Source organism: Durio zibethinus, chromosome 9, assembly GCF_047325235.1.
Source record: "Durio zibethinus cultivar Kanyao isolate XHJ-2024 chromosome 9, ASM4732523v1, whole genome shotgun sequence".
In the NCBI taxonomy this organism is placed as follows: domain Eukaryota; kingdom Viridiplantae; phylum Streptophyta; class Magnoliopsida; order Malvales; family Malvaceae; genus Durio; species Durio zibethinus.
This window is the reverse complement of record NC_143170.1, coordinates 6,164,856-6,190,767: the sequence shown is the minus strand read 5'-3', so window position 1 is coordinate 6,190,767 and position 25,912 is coordinate 6,164,856. Positions and strand designations below refer to the sequence as shown.

At 32.0% G+C, this 25,912-nt stretch overlaps 2 protein-coding genes across 3 annotated transcripts; one reads left to right on the top strand and one right to left on the bottom strand.

Annotated features, from left to right (window-relative positions):
- The first annotated feature begins 296 nt into the window (after positions 1-296).
- LOC111316315 (late embryogenesis abundant protein At1g64065-like) lies at positions 297-1,364 on the top strand. The gene has a single exon (XM_022918315.2). It carries the CDS (start codon positions 455-457, stop codon positions 1,097-1,099), a length of 645 nt encoding a protein of 214 aa, XP_022774050.2. The 5' UTR covers positions 297-454; the 3' UTR covers positions 1,100-1,364.
- Positions 1,365-23,121: 21,757 nt separating this feature from the next.
- Positions 23,122-25,469, bottom strand: LOC111316304 (membrane-associated kinase regulator 5-like). 2 transcript variants are annotated; one of them, XM_089766192.1, is made up of 3 exons: positions 23,810-25,469; positions 23,635-23,706; positions 23,122-23,545 (listed from the first exon to the last, which is right to left on the bottom strand). In XM_089766192.1, exons 1-3 carry the CDS (start codon positions 24,828-24,830, stop codon positions 23,469-23,471), a joined length of 1,170 nt encoding a protein of 389 aa, XP_089622318.1. In that variant the 5' UTR covers positions 24,831-25,469; the 3' UTR covers positions 23,122-23,468. The 2 variants fall into 2 exon arrangements, with proteins under 2 accessions (XP_089622318.1, XP_022774043.2); XM_022918308.2 differs by having other exon boundaries at positions 23,635-23,703; positions 23,810-25,401.
- Between the last annotated feature and the right edge of the window lie 443 nt (positions 25,470-25,912).

Genomic DNA, 25,912 nt, shown 5'->3' with positions numbered 1-25,912 from the left:
ATGGTGCAATGCCATTGGGCTGTCACTTGTTTCCTTGACATAGCTTGCCCATGAGTCATTTCTGAGTAGAAGGTTCTACTACGACTACTAATATTGAAAGTAGAACACCAAGAAAAATTAATCCCTTTCTGAAAGGTATTAATCCAATTGCATCATAAGCCAATGAAGTCAAGGTTTCATGTCCGCATACTCGCCCAACGCCTTTAAGTCTCAAGAAAGCATAATAGTCTAAGAACTACTAGATGAAGTGACTTGTTGCACCATTTTTTCAACGCAAGTGTTTGCTCATTCTTTCTACACAACATTTTCAATCTATTATCCCAATTCCCATCTTTTTCTTGACGAATCATTTTTCTATAAGTACTTGTTAATATGCCCCCATATATCGTATCTCATTCTCCACTGGACTTGGAAAATTTTTTCTCAGCTTTGGAATTAGTAATTAGCACAAAAAATGGCAGAGAAGAGAGAATCCCCGTATCCATTGGTATCGGATAATGGCCATCCACGAAGTGGCGAAGAGTCTGCTGCCGCTTACTCGAAAGAGCTAAAGAAAAAGAAGCGAATGAAGTGCCTATTGTATATTGTATTGTTTGCTGTGTTTCAGACGGGAATCATACTGCTTTTCGCATTAACAGTTATGCGTATCAAAAACCCAAAGTTTCGGGTGCGGTCAGGGTCATTTGTTGAACCCTTCAATATTGAAACCGGGGCTTCCCCTTCGTTCAATTTGCGAATGAATACTCAATTCACGGTAAAAAACACAAACTTTGGTCACTTCAAGTATGAAGCTGGTAACGTCACGTTTGCATACAGGGACACAACGGTTGGCGTGGCCATTATTGAGAAGGCTCGAGCCAGGGCTAGATCAACGAAAAAGGTTGATGTTATGGTGGTATTGAGCTCGAGCAGTTTATCAAATACTAATGAATTGGGAAGTGATATTAGGTCGGGGGTTCTACGTCTGACCAGCTACTCAAATTTAGATGGGAAGATTCACCTGATGAAGGTGATCAAGAGGAAGAAGTCGGCCCAAATGAATTGTACCATGGACATTGAAATTGCCACAAAAACACTAGGAAATATCATATGCAAGTGATACGCTACCTAAGTTGTTTAGGTTATGGACTTTTGATTTTTGCGTAGGACCATTGTGCTCTTTTTTACTTTCTTGCAGTCTTATGGGGGATTTGCTTTATTTTGTGTCTTTTTTTTTTCACCAAAAGGGGACATATATGTATGTTGATATGGTAGTCTCTCGAGTGCCTATTTATTTTCTTTATCATGGGGTTTTTTTTTTTTAATGAGATTGTCTATTTAATATTTAGATTGCTTATAAAAAACTCATTTTATCAAATGCTAATACTTTTGATGGGTGCAGTAATTTGTTGATGCAACAGTTCACGACTGATTAGTGTTCTTTACTCAAATTTACTAAGAATTGATAGAAATTAATTTTAAAAAATAAATTGGCTACTGATCAGTTTTACAATACTACTTATGCTTCGTTTGAGGGCCGGTGAGATTCTCTTCCTACCCTTCATCACGTTGTTTTGAAACTAAATTCGATCATTTAAATGAAGCATTAACCTTTCTTTAATAACAACTTAAAGAAAAACATAAAAATAATCAAAACAGCTATCTAATAGAGAGTACTCTAATGTATTATGCCAATAGAAACAGACTTGGAATTTCACTGCCATGACAATGGTCCAGGATGGTGACAATGGAGTTCTCGTCAAAGCTGAAATTGTAGCTCGTCAATAGGGATAAGAGAAGAGGACTAGAAATTGGAAAATCCAAATCCTTAAGCCGTGGAATTTCAAAGTTTTTAGACATATCAAGTGGGAATGGGGTGCGAGCAAATGGGGACAACTAGAAATTTTCTAGGCTTCTAGAGGATGGGACTTTAAGCACTCTTGCTTCGAAATGTGTTCTCTCCAATCACAAGCATTATTGCATTTGTTTTTACCGCTTAGTCTTCTTCTGCACTTCTCGTCCCAACTGCTGACCGCCATCTATGCTGACTTCTTTTTTTTTTATTATTATTTTTTTGTCATTTGATGGTTGAAGTTTTGTCGATCATTACGGTTTACCCCAACATTGGAAGTCACTCTTAATGATATAATTAATGATAATCAAGTTGAATGAAGATTTCTATTTACTCTTTTCTTTTGGCATAATATAAAATTTTTATAAGACTATAACAATCAATCAAATGTTTAACTAGTTTTTTAACATATATCAAATGAACAAGTTTAAATCAACAACATATTATAAAATTTAAAGAAAATTATTTCATAATATGGATTTTTATTTTTATCTTTTAAGCAAAAAATAAAAAAATCAAGTAGTTTTCACATACTATTTTATATGTATACATCAAAATTTGCAAATCTTCATCATAAATATTGATAATTTTTTCAATTTTATTTTTTTTTAAAAAAACTTGTAATTTGCTATTGGCTTCATAATCAAAAGATACAGGTGCAATAGTCTTGCAATGAAAAAAGTTCAAGCATCCTTTACACTGTCATTGTGATAGGCTCTTTAAGAAGATGAATACACCTTTTATAATAACTATAATGGTTTGGTGCTGGGTTCAGGCCTGGAATAAGATTTGTGTCTTTTTTTTATTATTGTGACTTAATATTAAAATAGCTCAATTTGATAATAAACAAATTAAATTCAAATATTCACAAATCAAACTTAAATGATTCATGAATAGTTTAACTTATTTACATTTGGAGCAAAAGCAAGGCAAGAAGTTGGAATTTTCCTTTTTCCCTTTTGGTTGAAGTACCTGGTTTTCTTTTTTTCCTTCTATTTACTTGGCAGGAGCCAATCGAGAATGTCAGGGTGTGGGATAACAGCCAATTCTTTCATCACTCTTTTAATTCATAAAATGATTTTACAATTAAACCATTTTCATGTTGATTTTACTTAATTATCCACGTGTTAAATCTTTAAACTCTTATACATAATCTTATATATTTCTACAAAAATACATAAAACCAGGTTCAATGATGAATGATCGCTCGATCATTTGCCTCCACAAGAGATGTAGAAATTGTTGATCCTGGATTTATTTGTTTATACCAAATAAGAGAAGACATGATTGATCCTTGGGTCAAGTAAATGGGCCAAGCCCATGTCTTCCAATGGTAATTTAACCTTTTCATCAGTAATTTTATTGACCCAAAAACGATGAAAGGGGTACCATGAATAATCATAATGTTGCCGACGCAACTCAATAAAAGACAGATCCGGTGAACTCTAAGCAAATTGCTCATGTTTTGGGAGAATGTTGTGTTTACGAACAAGGACGCTCATGTTGAGAAAATGGGTCCATCAGGATCCCAAATTTCCAACATCTATCGTGGCCTAATGCAACTGCTGGTAAACGACACCTAAAAATGTTACATAAAGATTAGACATATGATCAGCCAAAGAAACAAGGCAAATTTATGGTCCTCGTACGAATTCTTTTGTTGTCCCGGTTCTCTGTTGTGTAGTGTCTCCCTGGTTGCTTTGTTTTCCACTTTTCCTCTCTTTGAGAGAAAGAAATCATAATCACTGTTCTCTTTTCATTTCACTTTTTGTTGGTGGAGAAAAAACAAATAAACATGATGTGTAGCATTACATTACATAAATCCCTTGAAGAACATGCTCTCCTCGTGTTTGTGACCAAATGAGCTTGACAAATGCTATAAAATCGAATTGAAGATGTGCCTTGGTCAAGTTGAGATTCCATTTTGAGGTCAAAATCATGTCACTCCAACGATGGTCCGGACCTGATGGATGAACAATGCAATTGGCGGATTTATTTACTTTAGATTTCCATAATGAGACTCCATCAAGGTAATATTACACTCGAGTAGTTTAACTGCCACATAAGCGTGAACAGAAAAGCTTAGACCATCTTTAATTCAAGCGATATCCATTTACAAAGCTATTTCTGGTGCACTGTGGACTGTGGAGTCTGCAAATGAGGGGGTGGGGGTTTTGTTTTTATGGCCTTTTTGGCATACATACTCGTGTCATTAGAATGGTGTGCCTTGAAAATTTTGGTTTACTTATTGCTGCATACAAAGAGAGCTTGGTCCTTCTCCTCGATTAATTTACGACCCCAAACAAAATTACCGCCTTCTTTACTGAAATACCCAATTCATTGGATCTCTTGTTTGGCAGTCTATGTGTTAAATTTTAGACGCGGTACAGGAAAAGAACTTTTACATTTATTAAATTAGAGATAATTTGAATACACAAATACAATAAAGATCACTTCACTTATTATTTACTGATTTTACATTTAATATTAATCTTAAAATTTAACATGATCTCAAAATATTCTTTATTCTGTTTGATAGCCATCGTAACGATTTTATGTTCATATGATAAATTTAAAAATGAATAAAAAAATATGAAATTGTCACCAATTTTTTTTGGTTGAATGCGATCGGTCACTTATTAAAATTTATTATTTTAATTAGATTTTAAACTTAATTCAAGTTTATTAAAAAATAATTTTATGATTTGTGAAATAGTTTGGGTTCGAGAGTCGGTTACGCGTGGGAAAAGATTAACACTCCCACATTGCTCGTTTAAAACAGTACCAATTAACTATGTACAATCCATTGATTTTAATAAAAATAGATTTATTTTCGGTGTTTAAAAATAATTTCCTTGATTTTTCATTTATTGGGAATTGATTTTTTTATTTTATTTATTGTTCAAATTTTATTTGAAAAAAATAAATTTAAACCTTTTTATTGAAATAATTCTTAAAATATTTCAGTACGTTAATAATATTAGAAGAACTCTTTCTCACATAAAGATTTTTTAGGCATCGCTTCTCGGAATACCTTAGAATCCCATCCTTAGAGGCTCGAATTTACTTTTTGTAAAAACTTTATTATGCATGCAATGCAAAATACTAATATGTTGATGCACGTATTTTATTCTCTTTTTTAGAAATTTTATTAATTGTTTTATTTGATTTTTTATTTTTAATTTAAATTTTTGAAGAAAATTTTTTTATTATAGTGAAGTTTTTCTATAAATATTCTAATACACTGGTAATATTTTAAAAAAAATTTTTCACCTAGGGATTTCGTAAAGCATTATTACTCGGAATACTTTTAGAATCCCATCATTGGATAAATTTTTTTTATTTATATTATTATTATTTTTAATTTTGTTTTTTTAATAAATTAGTTAATTTTTACTTTTTTTTTAATTTTTATAAAAATTTTTTTATTGTATTAAAATTTTTTTATAAATACTCCAATACACTTGTAATATTTTAAAAAATATTCTCATTTAGAGATTTCGTAGGTATCACTACTCGAAGTACCTTTGAATCTCATTATCGGATAAATTTTTTTTTCTTACGTTTTTTATTAATTTTTTAAAATTATTTAAGGTTTATTTTTTTTAGTTTATTTTAAAATTATCAAAATTATAAAAATTTCAAAAAAATTTATTCTAATAAATACAAATAATTTAATATGCATAAATATTATGAAAATAACATATAACAAAATAAAATTTTCAAAAAATTTTTTTTTTACCTGAATCGGACCAATCAACAATCCGATCAACACGCAATCTAGTCCGACGTTTCGGTCTAGGTCAGTTCAGTTGGACCGGTTAGAGGTTGAGGAATGGATGGGTCATCGAGTCGGGTGCGCGAACCCCAAATTGGGTTACGGGTTGACGCACTGATCTCAGAGGCTAAAACAACGTCGTTTTGGCTTTGGCAGTTTATATAAAAGGCCCAAAAATATTTTTTTTCATTCACTTTTTTCTTTTCTCAGAAAAAAAAACCTCACCTTTCTCCCTTTTCAGACAAAATCCAAGGAGACCAATCGGTCATCATCACCACCATCGCCACTATCGGTCGTCAATAATCAAAAAATAAAAAAAATCAAAATATTTCTCTCAATCTTTAAAATCCAGATCTGAGCTTGTTTTTGTGAAAAGGACCTTCAAACGACGCAGATCTAACTTGAAAGGTTCGGTCAAAAATTTTTTTTATGTGTTTGTGTTTATTTTTTTTTTGTTTGGTGCTGTGGTCCTCGTTTTCAGAGGCTGTTATTTATACGTTTGTATGTGTTTGGTTTGCCTTGGATTTTTTTATTTGATAGAAAGTTTTTTTTTTAAATCTGGCAACCTTTTTTTTTACAGGGTTTCGAGTTTTTTTTTTTCGATCTCCTCTCCCTTTTAAAAAAAAAAAAGCTCTATTTATAGAGCTTTCTGGGATTCAAATCCTAGCTTTTCAAATGAGTTGTAGAATTTTGGTGACCGAAATCCATGCTGCCAATTAGGCAAGGTGTCAGGCTGCTGCCGACAACTAGCGATGACGATTTTAGACTTTAGGAAGAGTGCATTTAATGCACTCAGATTTTTATCAAACTAAATCGGATAAGAAAAAAAAATAAAAAAATATAAAATGATGTTTACAGCTGCCTCTCATTGCCTATTTTTGAGAATTAGGAATAAAATAACCATTTTATTCGAAAAGAAGAAACATTGAGCATAAAAACATTTTTTTAGGGCTCTTCTAAACAGAAGTTCAACAATATTTTTGAAAATTTAAAAAGCTCTTCGTAGCAGAAGCTCAACAACTTTTGAAAAATTACAAAGGCTCCTCTAAGTAGAGGCTCAACAACTTTAAAATTCATCATCTTGGAAAAGCTTTTCTAAGCAAAGGCTTAACAATTTTAAAAATCTTATCTGAAAAAAATTCCTTTAAACAAAGGCTTAATAACTTTAAAAATTTTATCTGAAAAGGTTCATATAAGCAGAGGTTTAACAACTTTAAAAATCTTATCTGAAAAATGCTCCTTTAAGTAAAGGCTCAACAACTTTAAAAAATTTAACAAGGCTCATCTAAGTAGAGACTCAACAACTTTAAAATTCATCATCCTGAAAAAGCTCCTCTAAGCAGAGGCTTAATAACTTTAAAAATCTTATCTAAAAAAAATTTCTTTAAACAAAGGCTTAATAACTTTAAAAATCTTATTTGGAAAAGGCTCATCTAAGCAGTAAAAATCTTATTTGAAAAAGGCTCATCTAAGCAGAGGCTCAATAACTTTAAAATTCATCATCCTGGAAAAGCTCCTCTAAGTAGAGGCTTAATAACTTTAAAAATATCATCTGAAAAAGCTCATCTAAGCAGAGGCTTAACAACTTTAAAAATTTATCTTGAAAAAGCTCCTCTAAGCAAAGGCTTAACAACTTTAAAAATCTTATCTGTTCTCGAGACCAAGTTCTCATATTTGAACAAGTAAATTTCTCTCTTTTGAAATCTTTTGTTTGATTATTATCTTTATTTGAATATCAAAATCTTATTTTTCATTAGGAAATGGAAGGTCTCTGTCTTTACTATAACTGTTCATGAATGTATGTACTAAGTGCTCTAAATGTAATGCATGTAATGCAATCAAAATTATTCATTGTAGTAAAAATGTTATCTAAATCTCCCACTTTTTACTTTTTTTATCAGAATTCTCAACAATTGCCATACGACTAATCTATTTTTAACATCTGACCGTTGTATTCTTCCCTAACAATATTTTTCTTCTTCAAAAGTCTGCAACATCAATGTCTTATCATGCTTTTCTCATCTTTTTTCATCTGTCTTTGTCAACTTTTAAAAAGTAAAGTTGAGATCTTTCGTGGTTGTTTTCCTTTTCATCATTTTAAGTTCAAGACAAACAAAATGCAGTCACATATTTCTCCTATTCAATTGTAAGGTGAACAAAAATATCAAATAAGAATAAAGGAATGGATATGCGTTATTTTCAAAAGAAAGATAGCAATTTCATTAGACTGATATTAAATGCATAGATAGGAACAAAGGTACCCAAATAATGATTACCAGATAATCATAAATAAAATATTCTCAAATTTTTTTAAAACTAAATTAGATGACTTTCTTGATTCTTCAAAATTCGTCAAACTACACTTACCCTTGTGTCGTGGGATCTTCTCTTGATGATGCTTCTTCTTCATATACAAGCCATCTTTTTCAGGTTTTCAACTTAGATATGTCATTCTTTTTCACTTTTTTTTACCTTTTTTTTATTTTTTGTTCTCGTTTTTAAGGAAAATATTTCTTTACAGCATTTAAATTTATCAGAATAGGCAAATCACCTCCATCCATCTCTATCAAAATTAATGCCCCATCAGAAAAAGATCTTTTTCACCATGTACGGGCCCTCTCAATTTGGTGTATATTTTTTTTTATTGTCATGTTAATTTGGGAGGATCTTTTTCAGCATTAAGTCTCATTCCCTAAAGCGATGGGGATGAATTTTTTTGTTATGTGCTCTCATCATCTTTTTTTGATATAATTGATCATGACAAAGTGTTGTAAGTCTTTTCTCTTTAATAAGGTTCAATTGCTCGTAGCCATTTTGAACCCATTCTGCTTCCTCTAACTCTACCTCTATTAAGACTCTCAGCGAAGGAATTTTCACTTCAACTGGTAGCATAACTTTCATTCTATATACCAAAAAGAATGGGGTAGCCCCTGTAGATGTTCGGACTAATGTTTTATAAGCATGTAAAGTAAAAAGTAACTTTTCATGTCAACCTTTGTAAGTATCAGTCATTTTTTCTAAGATTTTTTTGATATTCTTATTTGCAGCCTCACTACCCCATTCATCTTTGAACGATATGGTACCGAATTATGATAATGAATCTTAAATTGAATGCATATTTCATTCATCATTTTGCTATTCAAATTTTTGGCATTATTAGAAATAATCATTTTTGAAAGCTCATATCTACATATTATCTCATTTTTTATGAACTTGCATACCATAGATCAAGTCACACTAGCATATGATGCAGCTTCTACCTGCTTCGTGAAATAATCAATTATCACAAAAGATGAATCTATGTCCATTCAAAGCTTTTAGAGTGTGGTACTAATGACATACATGCCCCATATAGAGAATGATCATAGAAGAGCCAAAATATGTAATGCTATTGGAAGAACGTGAATCTTATCAGCATAAATCTGACACTTATGATATTTTTTGACTTAATCAATACAGTCACTTTTCATTGTCAACCAATAATAGCCAGCCCTTATAATTTGTCTAGCCATCATATGACCATTTGCATGTGCCTCACAAACTCTATCATGCATTTCTTTAATAATTTTTTTTGCTTCAGCTGCACTCACACATCTTAAAAGCATTTAATCTCGATCCCTTTTATAGAAGACATCTCTATCTAGGAAAAAACTCATAGCCAACTTTTTGATAATCCTTTTATCATTTTTTGTTGCATGTTTCGGGTATTGCTGGCTTTTAATGTATTGCATAATGTCATGATACCATAGCTTCCTATCAACTTTTTTTTTGACACCTGAACAATGTGTTAATTCATCTTTCACGTCCAGCTTGATAGGTTAGATTTCAGTATTTGCATTTATTTTAATCATTACAGCTAGAGTAGCTAATGCATCAGCAATTTAGTTCTCCTTTCTAGGCAAATGCTCAAATTAAACTTTTTTAAATAGCTTGACTAACTCAGAGATGTATTTATGGTACTGGATTAACTTGGAATCTCTTGTTTCCAATTCTCCTCGTAACTGATAGATGACTAGAGCTGAATCTCTAAACACATCCAACATTTTGATCTTTTTTTCAATCGCTACTTGTAAACCCATAACACAAGCCTCCTATTCAGCCACATTGTTTGTGCAATTAAAATTTAACTTGGCTGTGATGGGATAATAATGTTCATTGAAAGATATTAAAATTACCCCAATACCATGACCTAAAGCATTAGCAACTCCATCGAAATACATCATTAAAAACTTCTCAATAGGTTTATTTTCTTTAATAGCCATCACATCTTCATCAGAAAAATCTAGTTTCATTGGCTCATAAGTTTTGGTTGCATGATTGGTAAGAAACTCGACTATTACACTTTTCTTAATAGCCTTTGGAGTCACATAAACAATATCATATTCTGAAAGTATAACTTGTCATCGTGCTATTCTCTCCATCAATGAAGGCTTCTCGAAGATATACTTAATAGGATCCAACTTTATTATGAGCTAAGTAGTGTGATATAGCATGTATTGTCGAAGCCTTTGAGCTGTCTAGGCCAATACATAACACATTTTCTCTAATGGTGAATATTTGGACTCATAATCAGTGAATTTCTTGCTCAAGTAGTAAATTGCTCATTCTTTCTTGTTAGTTTTATCTCTTTACCCAGCACACACCCCATTGAATTTTCATGCACTGTTAAGTACAAAATCAAAGGTTTTCCTGAGATTGATAGTACCAACACAAGTGGAATTGACAATTATTTTTTAATCTTATCAAAAGTTTTTTTGGCATTCATTATTCCATTCTCTTAGATCATGTTTTCTAAGAAGCTAGAAAATAAGATTGCACTTGTAGGTGAGTTGAAAGATAAAACGGGCAATATAGTTCAATCTTTCTAGAAACTTTGTACTTCTTTTGAAGTATGATGAGGAGATAAGTTTTGAATGACTTGTATCTTATTTGGGTCCATTTTGATTCCTCTTTCACTAACCATAATGCCTAATAGTTTTATTGATTTATCATTAAATGTACATTTGACAGGATTCAACTTTAGCTAAAATCTTCTCAACCTGTCAAACAATTTTTTGAGATTGACTACATGATATTCTCCTTCACTAGATTTTACAATTATATCATTCACATATATTTCTATCTCTTTATGCATCATATCATGAAATAGAGTTACCATTGCTCTTTGATAAGTAGTACTAGCATTTTTTAACCCAAAAGATAGACTTTGTAACATAATGTCCTCCACATAGTCACAAATGTGATTTTTTTTTATATCATCTCAAGTCATCTTGATATGATTATAGCTTGATAAGCTATCCATAAAGGAAAATGTGGAGTGCCTAGTAGTAATATCTATTAGAGTATCGATATGAGATAGAGAAAAATTATCCTTAGGACTTGCCCTATTCAGGTCTCGATAATCGACACACATTCTCACTTTTTCATCCTTTTTTAGAACTGATACTATGTTGGCTACCCATTCATGATATTTTGTCACCTTCAAAAATTCAGCATCAAATTGCTTCTTCATTTTCTCTTTAATTTTTAGCAGTATCTCCGATTTCATATGCCTTAGCTTTTGCTGTACAGTATTGCATTCTAATTTCAAAGGTAACTTGTGTTCTACAATATCAGTACTGAGTTCTGACATATCTTGGTAAGACCACGCTAACACATTTACATATTCTCAGAGCAGCTCTTCTAGCTTTTACCTTTCAGTTGGTAAAATAGATGTACCAACTTTGACCTCTCTTTTATTTTCATTGTCTTTTAAATTCACTAATTTGATAATTTTTTGGTGGGGTTCAATTGACTTATTTTCATGATCTATAAATTTTAACAAATCAAGAGGTAGTGTGTACTTATTCAAATCTTCCTCATTATCAAGTTCATCAACATAAATTAAGTTTTTGAAATCAAATCCAAGATTATTACCATGATTATCTTTGTGTTCATTATTGGAGACCCTGCAAAGGGTAAGATGAAAAGAATATTGGCACACAAAAATGAAATGGCAAGAAAATGATGAAAAGAGAAAATGAAAAGCAAAATGAAGATGAAAATAATAGAAGAAATATGGATGCATCTTCTAAGTCTTTTTTCAAATATAAAGACACACAAAAGATCACCCAATGCTCACAGAAAGTAATTAGGGATTTAAAGTTTTATAATATATTACTTTTCAAAAGTTTTAAAAACAACAGGTAGCTCTATGATTCTCCAGTTATTCAACTCAAAATCTGAAGGATAAGGGTGCACGAATAGCTATTCATCTCATATTTTATTTTTTTTATCATCTACCATTTGAATGGGTAGCTCAAAAAACTCTTTCATCATCCTGCACTTAGGGCTCCAAGTAAATCTGGGTAAATATATCATCCCAAATGGAAAGAATCATAGAGGTAAAGGATGACCATGAGCTCTGACTTTGGCTCATATCCCCTAAGATTAACCATTCATTTATCTTTTTTCTCATTCACCATTTTCATTCTGTCCCCTATTGTTGGCTTATATCCTAAGCTGAATCTATTTTTCTTATCATATACTGCTGGTGGCTCTATGATTCCTTATAGGTTCTTTTTTAGTCCAATTTTAGGTTACCATCCCATTTTAGTGAGTTGCTTAATGACCATTTTAATAGTCGTAGATAAGTGTGATGAATATAATTTAGATCATTCAATCACATATATTGCATTAGTAATTTTAAAAGATCTATATGAGCACTCTAAGGCTTCATCTGTTATTTTTACATAAAGAGTATTTACCGGTTGGGTGACCAATAAATCTTCTTCTCCTACCACACATGTCAATTTTTTATCAATAATGAATTTGAAATTTTTTATGTAATGAGGATGAAACAACACTTTTCATATGAATCCACAGCCTACCCAATAAGTAATTGTACGAGGGAGAGATATCCATAACTTGGAATTTCACATTGAAAGTGCACGGGCCAATCTGTAATGGCATTTCTATATCTCTCAGCACCTCTCTTTGGGTCTCATCAAAGGCTCGAACTATCATATGACTAGGTTTCATGTAAGATTCATCCACAAGTAATTTTACCAAAGTAGTCATGGGTATAACATTGATGGATGAGCCATTATCGATCAAAACCTTAGCCATTATATGACTTTTGCATTTTACATTAATGTGGAGAGCCTTGGTACTTTCTCGATCTTTAGGAGGAATCTCTTCATCACTGAAAGAGATATAGTTTGAAATTGTCAGATTGCCAACAAGCTATTTCACGTATTTAACAGAGATATTGTGAGACACATATGCTTGATTCAGCACCTTCAGTAGAGCATTACAGTGTGATTCTAAGCTTAGCAATAATGACAATTAAAAAATTCTAGCTGACATCTTGTTAAGCTGTTCTACCACGCTATACTCATTATGTTTTATTAGCTTTAAAAATTCACAAACTTCATTTTCAAAAATTGGCTTATAATATTCTTTTTTTGGGACTGCAATAAGATTATTATGATTTTTTTTTCACCTTTGCCTTCTCTTTTCTGGCTTTCTCTAAAGCTTTTGGAGTATTATAACATCTTTCACTTCAAGTCATACTTCATACGTCCGTTATGTTTTTAGTATTTAGATTAATTACGATATCACAATCATACTTCTATGGTACTACTTTATCATTCTAATATGAAAAAAGGCCAAAAACTTTAATTGTCACTATTGGTCGGGAGATGAATTTTTCTGACCTCAGTGTCAGCTTCTCATCATAATAAATAGTAACTGATTTACACACAAATTTATTAATGGTAGACACTTCAACTTTCATCAACTCTTATTTTTCTTCGTAAAACTCTATTTAACCTATATCCATCAACTTTTGCACCTTTTGACAGAATTGGTGACAACTCTCGATAGAATGCCCCAAAGCACCTCTATAATAATTATAGCTCTCAGTTGAGTTAATCGCTTCAGAGCAATTCTGAGGTTTTATTGACTTCGACATGTCAACTTTGACTAAAGTTTCAAACACTTTAGCCATAAGAGTTTTGACATCTTTTATCCCTCTTTTTACATAGCTTGCTTGCCTATCAATCAAAGCATTTATCGATGGCCTAATGTGGTTTGATAAAGGATTTTCATTAACATTTGGAGTCCCTTGTTGGTTGTTCTCAAAGTTTAACACCCTTTCATTGATTAACCTTTGCATTTTACGCTTCAAAGTAGTACAATTCTCAGTGGAATGACCTGGGTTCCCATAGTGATAATCATAATGCGCATTGGGGTTATACCATTTGAGAAATGAAGGTTTTAAGGGTTCAACAATAATAGAAACGAGTAAATGTTTCTCAATAAGTTGAAGGTATAAATCCATATATGTCATGGGAATATGGTTAAAAGTGGGTTTTTTTTGGGTGTTTCTTGAAGTTTTTGGACCACTATTTGGACTAAGTCTTTATTTTAGTCTTGTAGGTGCAATAGGACGATTATAAAAATAGGTAGGTGTCTGAAAAGATGACTGAAATTAAGGTAGATAAACTGGTTATGGTAATGGCTGGTATGATTGATACAGATGAAGAGTGGATATAATATTATTTATGAGAGCGTAATGGGTTTGGTAGACTGTTGTAGGGTAGGGCATGAAACCTCTGAATTGCTATCCCACATAGTTCACCGCTTGAGCTTCATTTTTTCTTAAGAACTCCACCTTTTTTTACGCTGCTTGTTTCTCCTGTATCAAGCTTACCATTATTTATAACATTTTTAATAATCTCACCCGATATCACCATATCTACAAAGTTTTTGGTTGTATTGCCTATCAGTCTCTTATAGTATGATACTTTCAGGGTATTTACAAACAAGACAGTTATTTCTTTCTCAATGAAGGGAGATTATACTTGTGCGATGATATCTCTTCATCTTTATGCATATTCTTTAAAGTTTTTAGTTACTTTTTTTTTCATACTCTATAAAGATAGACAATCTAGAGCTAGATCTCTGACATACTGATATTGTGTAAGAAATGTCCTTGTGAGTTCTTGTCAGGAATGAATACGAGTTTTATCTAGTTGAACATACCACCTGATTACAGATCTCGTAAGACTATCTTAAAATACATGCATTAACAACTTCTCATCACGAGTATGTGCTATCATCTTACGATAATACATGATGATATGAGTCATTGGGCATTTCGTGCCATCATATTTTTTAAATTCAGAGACTTTAAATTTAGGTAGAATGGCCATATCTGGAACCAAGCAAAAGTTGGCTATATCCGTGAAGTCATAAAAATTTATTCCCTCTACGGTCCTAAATCTTTCTTTTAATACTTTCATCTTCTGTTGGGCAGTAGTATCTTCTACTTTCTCGAGTGTCTTCATCCCTAGCTTTTTTTTCTCTTTAAGATCATCCAAATCAGGAACAAAGATTGGTTAGGGTGGTTTTTTCATTATAACGAGATTAACAAAATTCTGAAATTATCCTAGAGCAGGTGTGGATGTTATTCCTAGATAAGGATTGAAATATCCATTAGGAGTAGGCATTCGTACTCTAGTTTCTTGAAAATGTTGGGTCGATCGTGGCTCAAACCCTAGAGGATAAACATGATCTACTGTATTTGGCAATTGCTCTTAAAAGCTAAGATTTTCTTTCACTGCTTTTCTCTTGTCAAGTTTCTTGAGATATTTATTATTATACTAAGATCCCCTCTTAGTTCTTCTTGAGCTTTTTCAATTATCTCAAATTGACTGGCTTGTTCTTATTCCATGATTCTTGTTTGAGTCTTAGTATTGTGTGAATGATGAGTAAGTTAGGTTAAAATTTTTGGTGGATGAGTTATTCTTGAACCTTTATTACCACAAAATTTTTTTTTTTTTAAAAAAATCAGAATGCCATGTGTTAAAAAATTTATTTTTTTATTTATTTTATGAAAATGATGTACATGATGCATGAATGCAAGTGAGAGATATTTACTTTTGGACGAATTTCAACACTAAAAATTTTTATTGATTCCATATAACTTTTATTACATGAGATTTACCATCCTAGAATTATATCCATAGAAGCATTTGACTTGTTCATAATAGTCATTCACCTTATCTAGAAAGTTCACTAAGCGTTGTCCATATTCTCTTATGGGATTGACTTCTCTTCTTAACGCTTCTACCTTTTCAACCATCTTTCATGCTTTTTTCACTGCCTTGCAAACTTGATTGGTCATGTGTTTTATATACTGTTGCCTTTCTAAGCTTTTTGCTTTTCATCTTATGCGAGCATCTCTTTCTGAATCACATGTGAAGATTTAATCTTTTTTCCTTTTATGCCACTCATCTATTATAAATATGGCTCTTGTGGTCTTGCAGTTGCATCTCTAACCCTTAAATCACCTAGTGAAGTGATTTTTTTTTGTTTAGTACTTCAAAATGCTTTCTTCTCTCTTTTACGAGCATGGCTTTCAACTTTTCATTTTTTTTTTGGTATTTTACCAATCTTGCTGAAGCTGTAAAGTATAACCCCTTTCAATTCTGATATTCTTAAAAAATTCTGGTGGCCTCTTCTTACTTTTCTTGAGCTTTGCCCTTCCATTAGTCCATTTTCTCTCGGAGCTCATCCATTTCACATTGCCGACTAAGGTAAGACTTGGTGACTTTTTTGGTTTCGAATTAAACTCTTAATATCTTATTTTCTTGGTGCAGATCTTTTAAATTATTATTGGCCATATCTCATTCTTTTATGATCTTTTCCAATCTGTTTCTTTATATTTTTACTTCATATTTTAATTGTCTCACCTTCTCGCAAAGTCTTAAATTTTTTCTTTTTCAGCTTCTAATTCTTTCTTAACAAGCTCAACTTTTGATAATTATACTTCTATCAAAAGATTAACCGATTGGTGTGAGTAATCATTAAGAGAAAGTACTATATCTCTAGGCTGTTTTACTTTTCAAATATGATAATTAGGAGCGACTTTGTCGATGAGAGATCCTAATCTCATTCTTTGCATTTTTTCCACGCTTGGATTAATTGCTCCAAAGTTCTTGATAGATTTGATTCCCCGTAAATGAATTCTACTTGAATCAGGCCATGAGTAGCAGGAACAAACTGTTTTACATCAAATTGCCTAAGCACCATCAATGAAACGTAACTTACAACACCCTATAGCCCTAACAGTGGTATTTACGGCTCACTTTTTTTATGATACAACAAAGGCACACGAGGCATCCAAGGCACCATCCATTCGATTTCATCCTCGGTAAGCCTTCGCAAGAAAATGACCCACTCTTTCTTAGTCTTCAATGTTGGTCATCAACTTTTACAGAACTCTTTAATTGGTGCTCTATTCCATAGATACGGCTTTGAAAATATACTATTTTCACACTTGAAATGACTTTTAACCCACACAGATAATAGCGATGCACACCCTATAAACCATCATTTTCCATTTCGTCAATAGAAATTCAACGACCTAATGGTTTTAGCTAGAACTGTTGATGAATGATTAATTGCTTGGGTTTCAATTTGCTTAAAAAAGCCTATCATAGTTATCTCAATATAACCCAAAGTCTTCAAAAAAATTATCATGCCATACAATGATAGAGCAAACACAGCCATGCTTTAATCATTATTTAAATGCTCTTGAATAAAATCTCGAAGAAAGTCCTAATGGATGCCGATATGTTCACCTTTAGGCTTTGCAAAGGAATCAATAGTTTCTACTTTAGCCCTCATAAACTTGGCCAACTTTTTATGATGACCTGATTTTGACTTTCGAGTAAACACTTTATCTGGACATTATAGTTCTATCCCAAGCAAAATCGAATACTCCTTAATGGTTGACACCAAATCCTTTTGATTAAAAGTGAAGTATCTATAAGATGGATCCAAAAATTGTATAGTTGTCCTGACCATCTGTTCATCAATCACTACTAAAATGAGAGATACGATCTGCCCATACTTCTTGTAAAAGCTTTCTTTTTTTTTTTGCATTTAACTGACCCTATATGATGGCTAAGTCTTCTAAATCATTTTGTGTGAAATCCAAATGTACTTTCTCAGGTAACTCAGATACAAAGTCGATAGGCAAACAATCTCCATTCTTTTGTTGGACTTCTTTCGACCAAACATGTACATCATTATACGGCTCATACGAGACACTGACTGAGAATGAGCAAATCTATAGTTCTATGAGATCCATAAAGACTTTTTGGGAGAAATATATCCTAGAGCAAATGTTTCGATGCAGAACTATATGATATGATTAATGCAAAAAAAAAAGAAAAAGAAACAAAATTGAGTTAAAATGAAACAAAATTGAGTTAATGTAAGGATGCAGTTTGAGAAAAAATATTTTTTTAAGTTTTAAGATTTTTTTTTGTTTTATTTTGTATTACACACAACTTTTATTCTTAGGTATTTTCTACAAAAAGGTGGATAAGGCTCTATCTAAGGCTGGTTTCTTAGGCTTATTAAATGTTGAGTTTAGATTGATACGTGTCTAAAGGTTCCTAAATTGTTCCTCATTGTCGTTCACGCTGAACTAGTGAGGCATCTCGATCCTTAACCATTACAGGCTACGAACGAAAAGAGTTCAATTTGAGTGGAAGTATTTCACTTGTCATTACGAAAATTATCACCCCACAAAGGCATGGTACTTTACTTCCTTCTATAAGGGATAGAGCTTGGGTATAAAGCTTATGTATAAGATGCATCGTGTTATTGTATGTGCAAATATATCCTAATTTATTGAGAGTAATATATACAGAAAAATAAAGCATAAGAGGCATAGTAAAAGAAACGTGTGTGAATTTTTTTCTTTTTGTTTTCGATTTGTTTTTTTTTTTACTTTTTTTATTAAAAATGAAAAATAAAAATATAAGAAATCGATTAAGACTGTTTAAATAAAAAATTGAGGATAACACATAGTTAATTTTGGCCTGACTCTCGAAAACAAAAGACGTCCCCAGTGGAGTTGTCAAGTTGTCATAACGGTTTTGTGTCCGTCCGATGAATTTGGAAATGAATAAAAAAAATATGGAGTCACCATCAATCTTTTTTGGCTAGGTGTGATTGGCCACATGTTAAAATTTATCCTTTTAATTAGATTTTAAACTTAATTAAAGTTTATTAAAAAAATAATTTTATGGTCTGCGAAACAATCTGGGTTCGGGAGTCGATTACGCGTGAGAAATAATTAACACCCCCATAGCGCCCGTTTAAAATGGTACCAATTAACTATGTGTTATCCATTGATTTTAATAAAAATACTCTTATTTTCGGTGTTTAAAAATAATTTCTTTGATTTTTCATTTATTAGGAATTGTTTTTTTTATTTTATTTATTGTTCAAATTTTGTTTGAGAAAAATGAATTTGAACTATTTTATTGAAATAATTCTTAAAATATTCTAATACGTTGGTAACATTAGAAGAACTCTTTCTCACCTAGAGATTTCTTAGGCATCGCTTCTAAGAATACCTTAGATCCCATCTTCGAAGGCTCGAATTTATTTTTCATAAAAATTTTATTATGCATGCAATGTAAAATACTAATATGTTGAAGCACATATTTTATTTTCTTTTTTAGAAATTTTATTAATTGTTTTATTTGATTTTTTATTTTTAATTTAAATTTTTGAAAAAAAAAGAAATTTTTATTATATTGAAGTTTTTTTATAAATATTTCAATACACTGGTAATATTTTAAAAAAATCTTCTCACCTAGGGATTTCATAAGGCATCACTATTCGAAATACTTTTAGAATCCCATCATTTGATAAAATTTTCTTTTTCCTTAGTTATATTATTATTTTTTTTAATTTTGTTTTTTTAATAAATTAGTTAATTTTTATTTTTTTATTTTTATAAAAAGAAAATTTTTATTGTATTAAAATTTTTTTATAAATACTCAAATACACCGGTAATATTTAGAAAAATCTTCTTATTTAGAGATTTCATAGGTATCACTACTTGGAGTACCTTTGAATCTTATCATTGGATAAAAAATTTTCTTTTTTTTCTTACATTTTTTATTAATTTTTAAAAATTATTTAAGGTTTATTTTTATTTGATTTTTATTTTTTTAGTTTACTTTTAAATTATCAAAATTATAAAAATTTTAACAAAATTTATTCTAACAAATACAAATAATTTAATATGCATAAATATTATGAAAATAACATATAAAAAATTTAAAATTTCAAAAAACCTGAATCGGACCTGTCAACCATTCGATCAACGCACGGTCTGGTCCAATGGTTCAATCTGGTATCAGTGGTTCGGTCTAGGTCAATTCAATTGAACTGGTCAGAGGTTAAGGGATGGATGGGTCATCGGGTCAGGTGCGCGGACTCTGAGTCGGGTCATAAGTTGATGCGCAGATCTTCAAGGGCTAAAACGACGTCATTTTGGTCTTTATTGAAACGACGTCATTTTGGCTCTGGCAGTTTATATAAAAGGCCCCAAAATTTTTTTTGATCACTTTTTTCTTTTCTCAAAAAAAAAAAAACCTCACCTTTCTCCCTTTTCAGACAAAATCCAAGGGGATCGATTGGTCATCATCACCATCGTCGCCACCGTCAGTCGTCGATCTACGACGATCGAAAAATCTAAAAAAAAACCAAAATATTCCTCTCAATCTCCAAAGTCCAAATTTGAGCCTGCTTTTGTGAAAAAGGGGTTTCAAACGAAGCAAATATGGCTTGGAAGGTTCAGTCAAAATTTTTTTTGATGTGTGTCTGTGTTTGTTTTTTTTTTTTTTTTTATGTTTGGCACTGTGGTCCTCATTTCCAGAGGCTGTTGTTTCTACGTTTGTATGCGTTTAGTTTGTTTTGAATTTTTTTGTTTGATAGAAAGTTTTTTTTCTTGAATCTGGCAACCTTTTTTTTTTAAGGTTTCGAGTTTTTTTTTTTTTTTTTTTATCTCTTCTCCTTTTTTTAAAAAATAAGCTCTATTTATAAAGCTTTTTGGGATTCAAATCCCATATTTTTTTTGGGATTCAAATTCCAGCTTTTCAACTGAGCTGTGAAATTTTAGTGGTTGAAATTTACGCTGCCAAGTTAGGTAGGGTGTCTGGCGGTTACCGCACATATTCCTCCGAGAGGACGATTGGGGCGTGGGCATAATGGTTTTTATGACACTATCAATAATTCGATTCATTTTCAATTAGGCCTTGCCCTAGCCTCTTTAGGGGTTATTACGTCATTGGTAGCTCAACACATGTACTCTTTACCTGCTTATGCGTTCCTAGCACAAGACTTTACTACTCAAGCTGCATTATATACCCATCACCAATACATTGCAGGATTCATCATGACAGGAGCTTTTGCCCACGGAGCTATAATAGTGATGATTTTAGACTTTAGGGAGAGTGCATCTAATGCACTTATATTTTTGTCAAATTAAATTGAATAAGGAAAGAAAAAGAAGGAAAAAGAAAAAAGAAAAAAAAATATAGAAACAAAGAAAAATAAAAAAAAAAGCAAATGGTGTTTACTGTAGCTCTTTCGTGAAAAGTTTACATATTACCATTTGATTTTTATATTAAATGTTTATTTAAACATTTAACGTGTTCTCAAAGCAGGTATTAACCTATTCGTTAACCTTTTTGTGATAAATATATTATGTTTACAATACGAAATTTATATTGCATGCCCACATGTGAAATTCATGAAATGTGATAGGTATGTTGTCTCTAAAAGGAGTATTAAAAATGAAGATAAAAGAAATCTCCTATTTGTTAAATTGGAGATAACTTGAGCTCATAAATATAATACGGATCAATCCAATACTGAATGAACTATAGCAGTACGGAGAAGGATTGATTTTTCATATTTTATGGGTCTCCTTTCCTTGTCAACAAGTAGAGTTTCACGGCTTTTCCTTTTTCTGGATATAAGCCTATAGATGTTCATTGATTGTGGGATTTTATATTCAGGTATACGATATTGAAAGTGTAGAACAAATTATCCCATGAAGAATTGAATCTGGCGACAACTTTTACTGGAAACACAAGTATGAGAGGAGAGGAAATAGGTAGGTCTCCCAACTACAAAAAGGACAATTTGACTCGTAGATAAGAAATGAAAGATTCTTGAGACCCCAGTTGTACTGTGAAGGTTGGATAAGAAAATTCAGAATGTAGACAAGGAACTTGTGGGAAACAATTGTCCAGGGTACGATCACCATGGCATACTTTCTGAGGTTACAGATCTGAATAGACCATGGATACAGTGGACAGAGGTATAAAACTTTCAATTTCAATGGTACAACAATAAATAATGAGAGATACTTGTCACGGGAACTTTATTGGCAGTTTCCTGGCTGCGGCAACAGGTAGGCAGATTGAATATTTTTCAACATATCATCTGCATGTAGGATGGCTAGCCAGAGAGAGACTCAGAGCATCTGTTTACCTTTCCTTTGAATGAAATGCAATTAGAATTTTAACCCGTCTTACTGTTCAAAAGTGCTTTCTAAAAGCAGGATGAAACTGCACATGTATCATTATTAGAGAAAGCAATTTAGTCTGAATCCCACCAATTGATTTGATTTGATTTTTTAAAATTAATTTATTTTTTAAAAAATAAATATGAGATCAGATCATGTTAGAATTGAGTTTTAGACAAATATAATCTTATTTAACTTGATATATATATAAATTAATTTTTAATTATATATAATTATATTAAAAATTTTTTTTATTAATTTTAGATTACGTCATATATAATTTTATATAATATCAAATTATATCAAATTTAAATATAAAAAAATAAAAATATCATTAAATTGAATTGAATTTAAATTATATATATATATATAATCGAATCGAATTCAATACGAATAAAAACTCTCTTCTCCGTAGCCATCACTAATCATTATATGATCATTTTTTTTTTAAAGTGTTTTAAACAAAGAACCAAGATTAAAAAATACATATGGCTTTGGTTTCTTGTTCAAACTTGCATTAGTCAATTCACTTATTTGGTTTGGTTTTTTATAAAAATTTCATGGGTGTGAATTGATGTTGTTAAAATATGAAAGACTTACTAATAAGTGATTGGTTTAATCGGTTAAAATTATTTCTCTCGATAAAAAAATTGAGTTCGAATCTTGTCGTTGGTTTAATCGATTAAAATCATTTCTCTCGATGAAAAGATTTTGAATTCGAATCCTGTTGATAATCATTTATTGAGATAATCTTGAATACATGACTTATAATTATCTATTTTAATTTGTCAAGTATGACATATTTTTTTTTAATCTGAAAGATAAAATAATCTATCTACTTTAAATTTTTCTTACAAAAAAATATATATACGGAAGATTTGAAGTAAAATTATTTATGTATTGTAAGAACGCAGGGACCCCTACATTAGTAAATATTCCCATTCCGTTCCTGTCCAACTTCTCCCCTTTCCCATCAGAAACTACCAGTTGTCCTGGAAAAAGCATTGTCTCAAATTCTCACCCCAGAAAATGAAAAGAAAGAACAAAGCGGAGAAAACTGTTTAGTCATTTCAGGTCCTTCAAATCCAGAAATGATCACATCTTTGATATGAACAGATCACCTTTCAAAGATAACATAATGGCTAACAGCAGAAATGCAAGACCATACACAGTCACACAACCAAAAAAATCCAACTATAGAGTTACTTTCAGTCTCTTCATAATGACCCACGACCTTTACAAGTGAACCTACGCTACTCACTGCTCATCATAGCTAACAATCAAACAACAATCCTACCCTCTCTAAATTCTTGTTTTTTCTCCGTTTTTTTTTTTTTACCTTTCATTTTTTTACATCATGATAATGAAAATCAAAGTCTCTGTCCAATGTTTTCTTTCTATTGGCTTTGATTAACAACATTTTTTCCCCGCGTTTTCTAGAACTTTCGGGTGCTGAAGACATTTCCTTCTTAGCTGGATATTCTACCTGAATCCATCAGTTTCTCGTACGAAGAATTGCTTGTAATTCGTGACAGAATGGAAGAATCTGAGGAAAATAAAATGTTCAATCAGAACTTAATAAGTAAATTTAAGATTTTAAGACTCAATTATTAGTTTAAGACAATGAAACTATACCTATAGAAGATGCATTGCTTAACTTCTCTTGTGAAGAATCACTTGTGCATCTCGACAACCAAGAAGATTCTGCTGCCAAAACAAGAAAAGAAAAAAAAAAGCTAAGCATCGAATTCCAAATTAAACCAAAAGGTTATGATTAACATAAAACAAGATTAATTACTATAATTAGTACCTCTTGATGAATTGAAAGATTTTTTGCAATGCAAAATGGCGCTTTGGATCCCATCATGTTGCAGTAGCAGCGAATCATCTCTCCTACTAATCGGCGATGCTGCAGCCGAAGCTGATCTGCTCTTTCCCAAGTGCTTGCACACCCCTCTAACCCCTGTTGAAAGATTCCCCTGTTTCTCCTTCATGGAATATACCGTTGCCGGAGAAGCAACTGGAGATGACATTGATAAGTCACCTAAGACTTTTGTCTTGTCACTTTGACTGTTCTTTTTTGAGACTTTTACGTACAATGGCTTGACTATATTCAAGTATTTTTGTATCAGATCTTTTGATAATCTCTTTGAGGAATCGTCTGATAACAAGTCCTCCGTTTTGCCTTTTGTTTTCCACAAACTATTTTCCCTGGTGAAGATTGGGAGGTTTGGAGACTCCTCTAATTTGAATTTCACTTTGAAATGCTTGCTGCTGCCTTTCTTTTCATGCTTTGGGGTCTCCATAGAAATACCGAAGAACTCTGTTTTCTCTGAGCTATGTGTATTACTAGTATTTGCCATTGACTTTGACTTCTTGAGAGTAAAGACTCGAAATTTCGGAGCTGATTTTAACAGAGTTATGGGAGATTGAGGCTTGGAGCTTGACTCAATGGGGATGATCTTTCTTTTGGAGAAGTGATCGTTGGGAGACAGAGAACGAGTTTGCTGTCGCAAGTCGAGCTCTTTATCACCAACATTCTTAGCTGATTCATGGAACACTTCCTCTTCCTTGGAATCAAATCTTTTCTTGTCTTTGACACCGTTCTCTTCACGGCCGTAGCTGCAGACGTTTCCCTTGTCGTCAAAATCATGTAAAGGAAGCTCCAAGTCGATGAAAGAGTCCTCCCCTTCATCCAACTCATGATCTGAAACAATCAAAGACGTTGGAATCTGGGTGGAGCCTCTGTTTCCATAACACGGTTGGTTTGGGTTCTCCTTGTGAACACCATAGCTGGGTTTCCAAAATCTGAGAAAACTGAGAGCTTCCATGGTAATTAGAAAGAGAGAGAAGAAAGAATACGAGAGAGACGAATGTGATGGGAAAAAAAAAAAAACTAGTTCTAAAAAAGAGACCCTTTGCACTCCGTTTTATGGGTGAGTTGACAGAAATTGAAAATGGTGTTTCAGGGGCATCTCAGGGTGAGCCAAGCTTTTTATTTCCACTTTTACAAAGAGACTAGGCAGAGAGAGAGAGAGCTTTGCTTTTGAACAGTGTTTATTTTGTAGGTTTGGTTGTTTTTGCTAGCCTAAGGAATTGTTTGCGTGGAAATACAGGTAGAGCACGTGACCGGCCTTACGAGATTAAGAAAGAGAAAAGAGAAAGACAGATCTTTACAAATGACGCAATTTACTCTCTAAAATGGTTATAGCTTTAGCATACGATACAGAAAATACAGATATACTGTTACAAATTCAGATTTGCAGGCATTGGACTCAGCCTCCACGCGCAGTCTCCATCACCACCATTCTTAGATTCTGTAGTTTTCCACTGTTTGTCTTGTCTTTTCAATTTCATCGCTTCTGTTTGCTTGTTTACTTCCGTCCAGTATCAGGTTTAACTTTGTACAATACTGTTGCCTTGAACATTTTTATTCCTATATTTTTTGGATAACGAAAATCAGACCATTTTTTATGACAAATTTCGCATCTTCATTATAATTATTTGCTGCTACTTCTAGCTTTTAATTTTTCAATCAATTATGGTTTGGACGAGGCATTATTTTAGATACATTATTACCGAGTCCAAGCCCATTTGGCCATTAGCCATACCCTTTTTTCTATTTTTCTTTTTTTGTTTTTTTATCATTGCATTTAGGATTAGCTACATCTATCTGACCCCCCCCCCCAAAAAAAAAAAATAATGAGGTCTCGTTCAAACATGATTGGAGGCAAGGCTAAGAAATTCAATGAAGAAATTGTGGGGATGATATTTCTTGCATTTTGTTAGGTGGCTTTTGAAGTCAACTCAAGGTTTCTGAAATGTTGGGACAATGTCGGGAATTAAACATAGCTTACAAATATCAGTACATTTCAGAGAAAACCACTTATATTCTACAAACATGCATATGTTA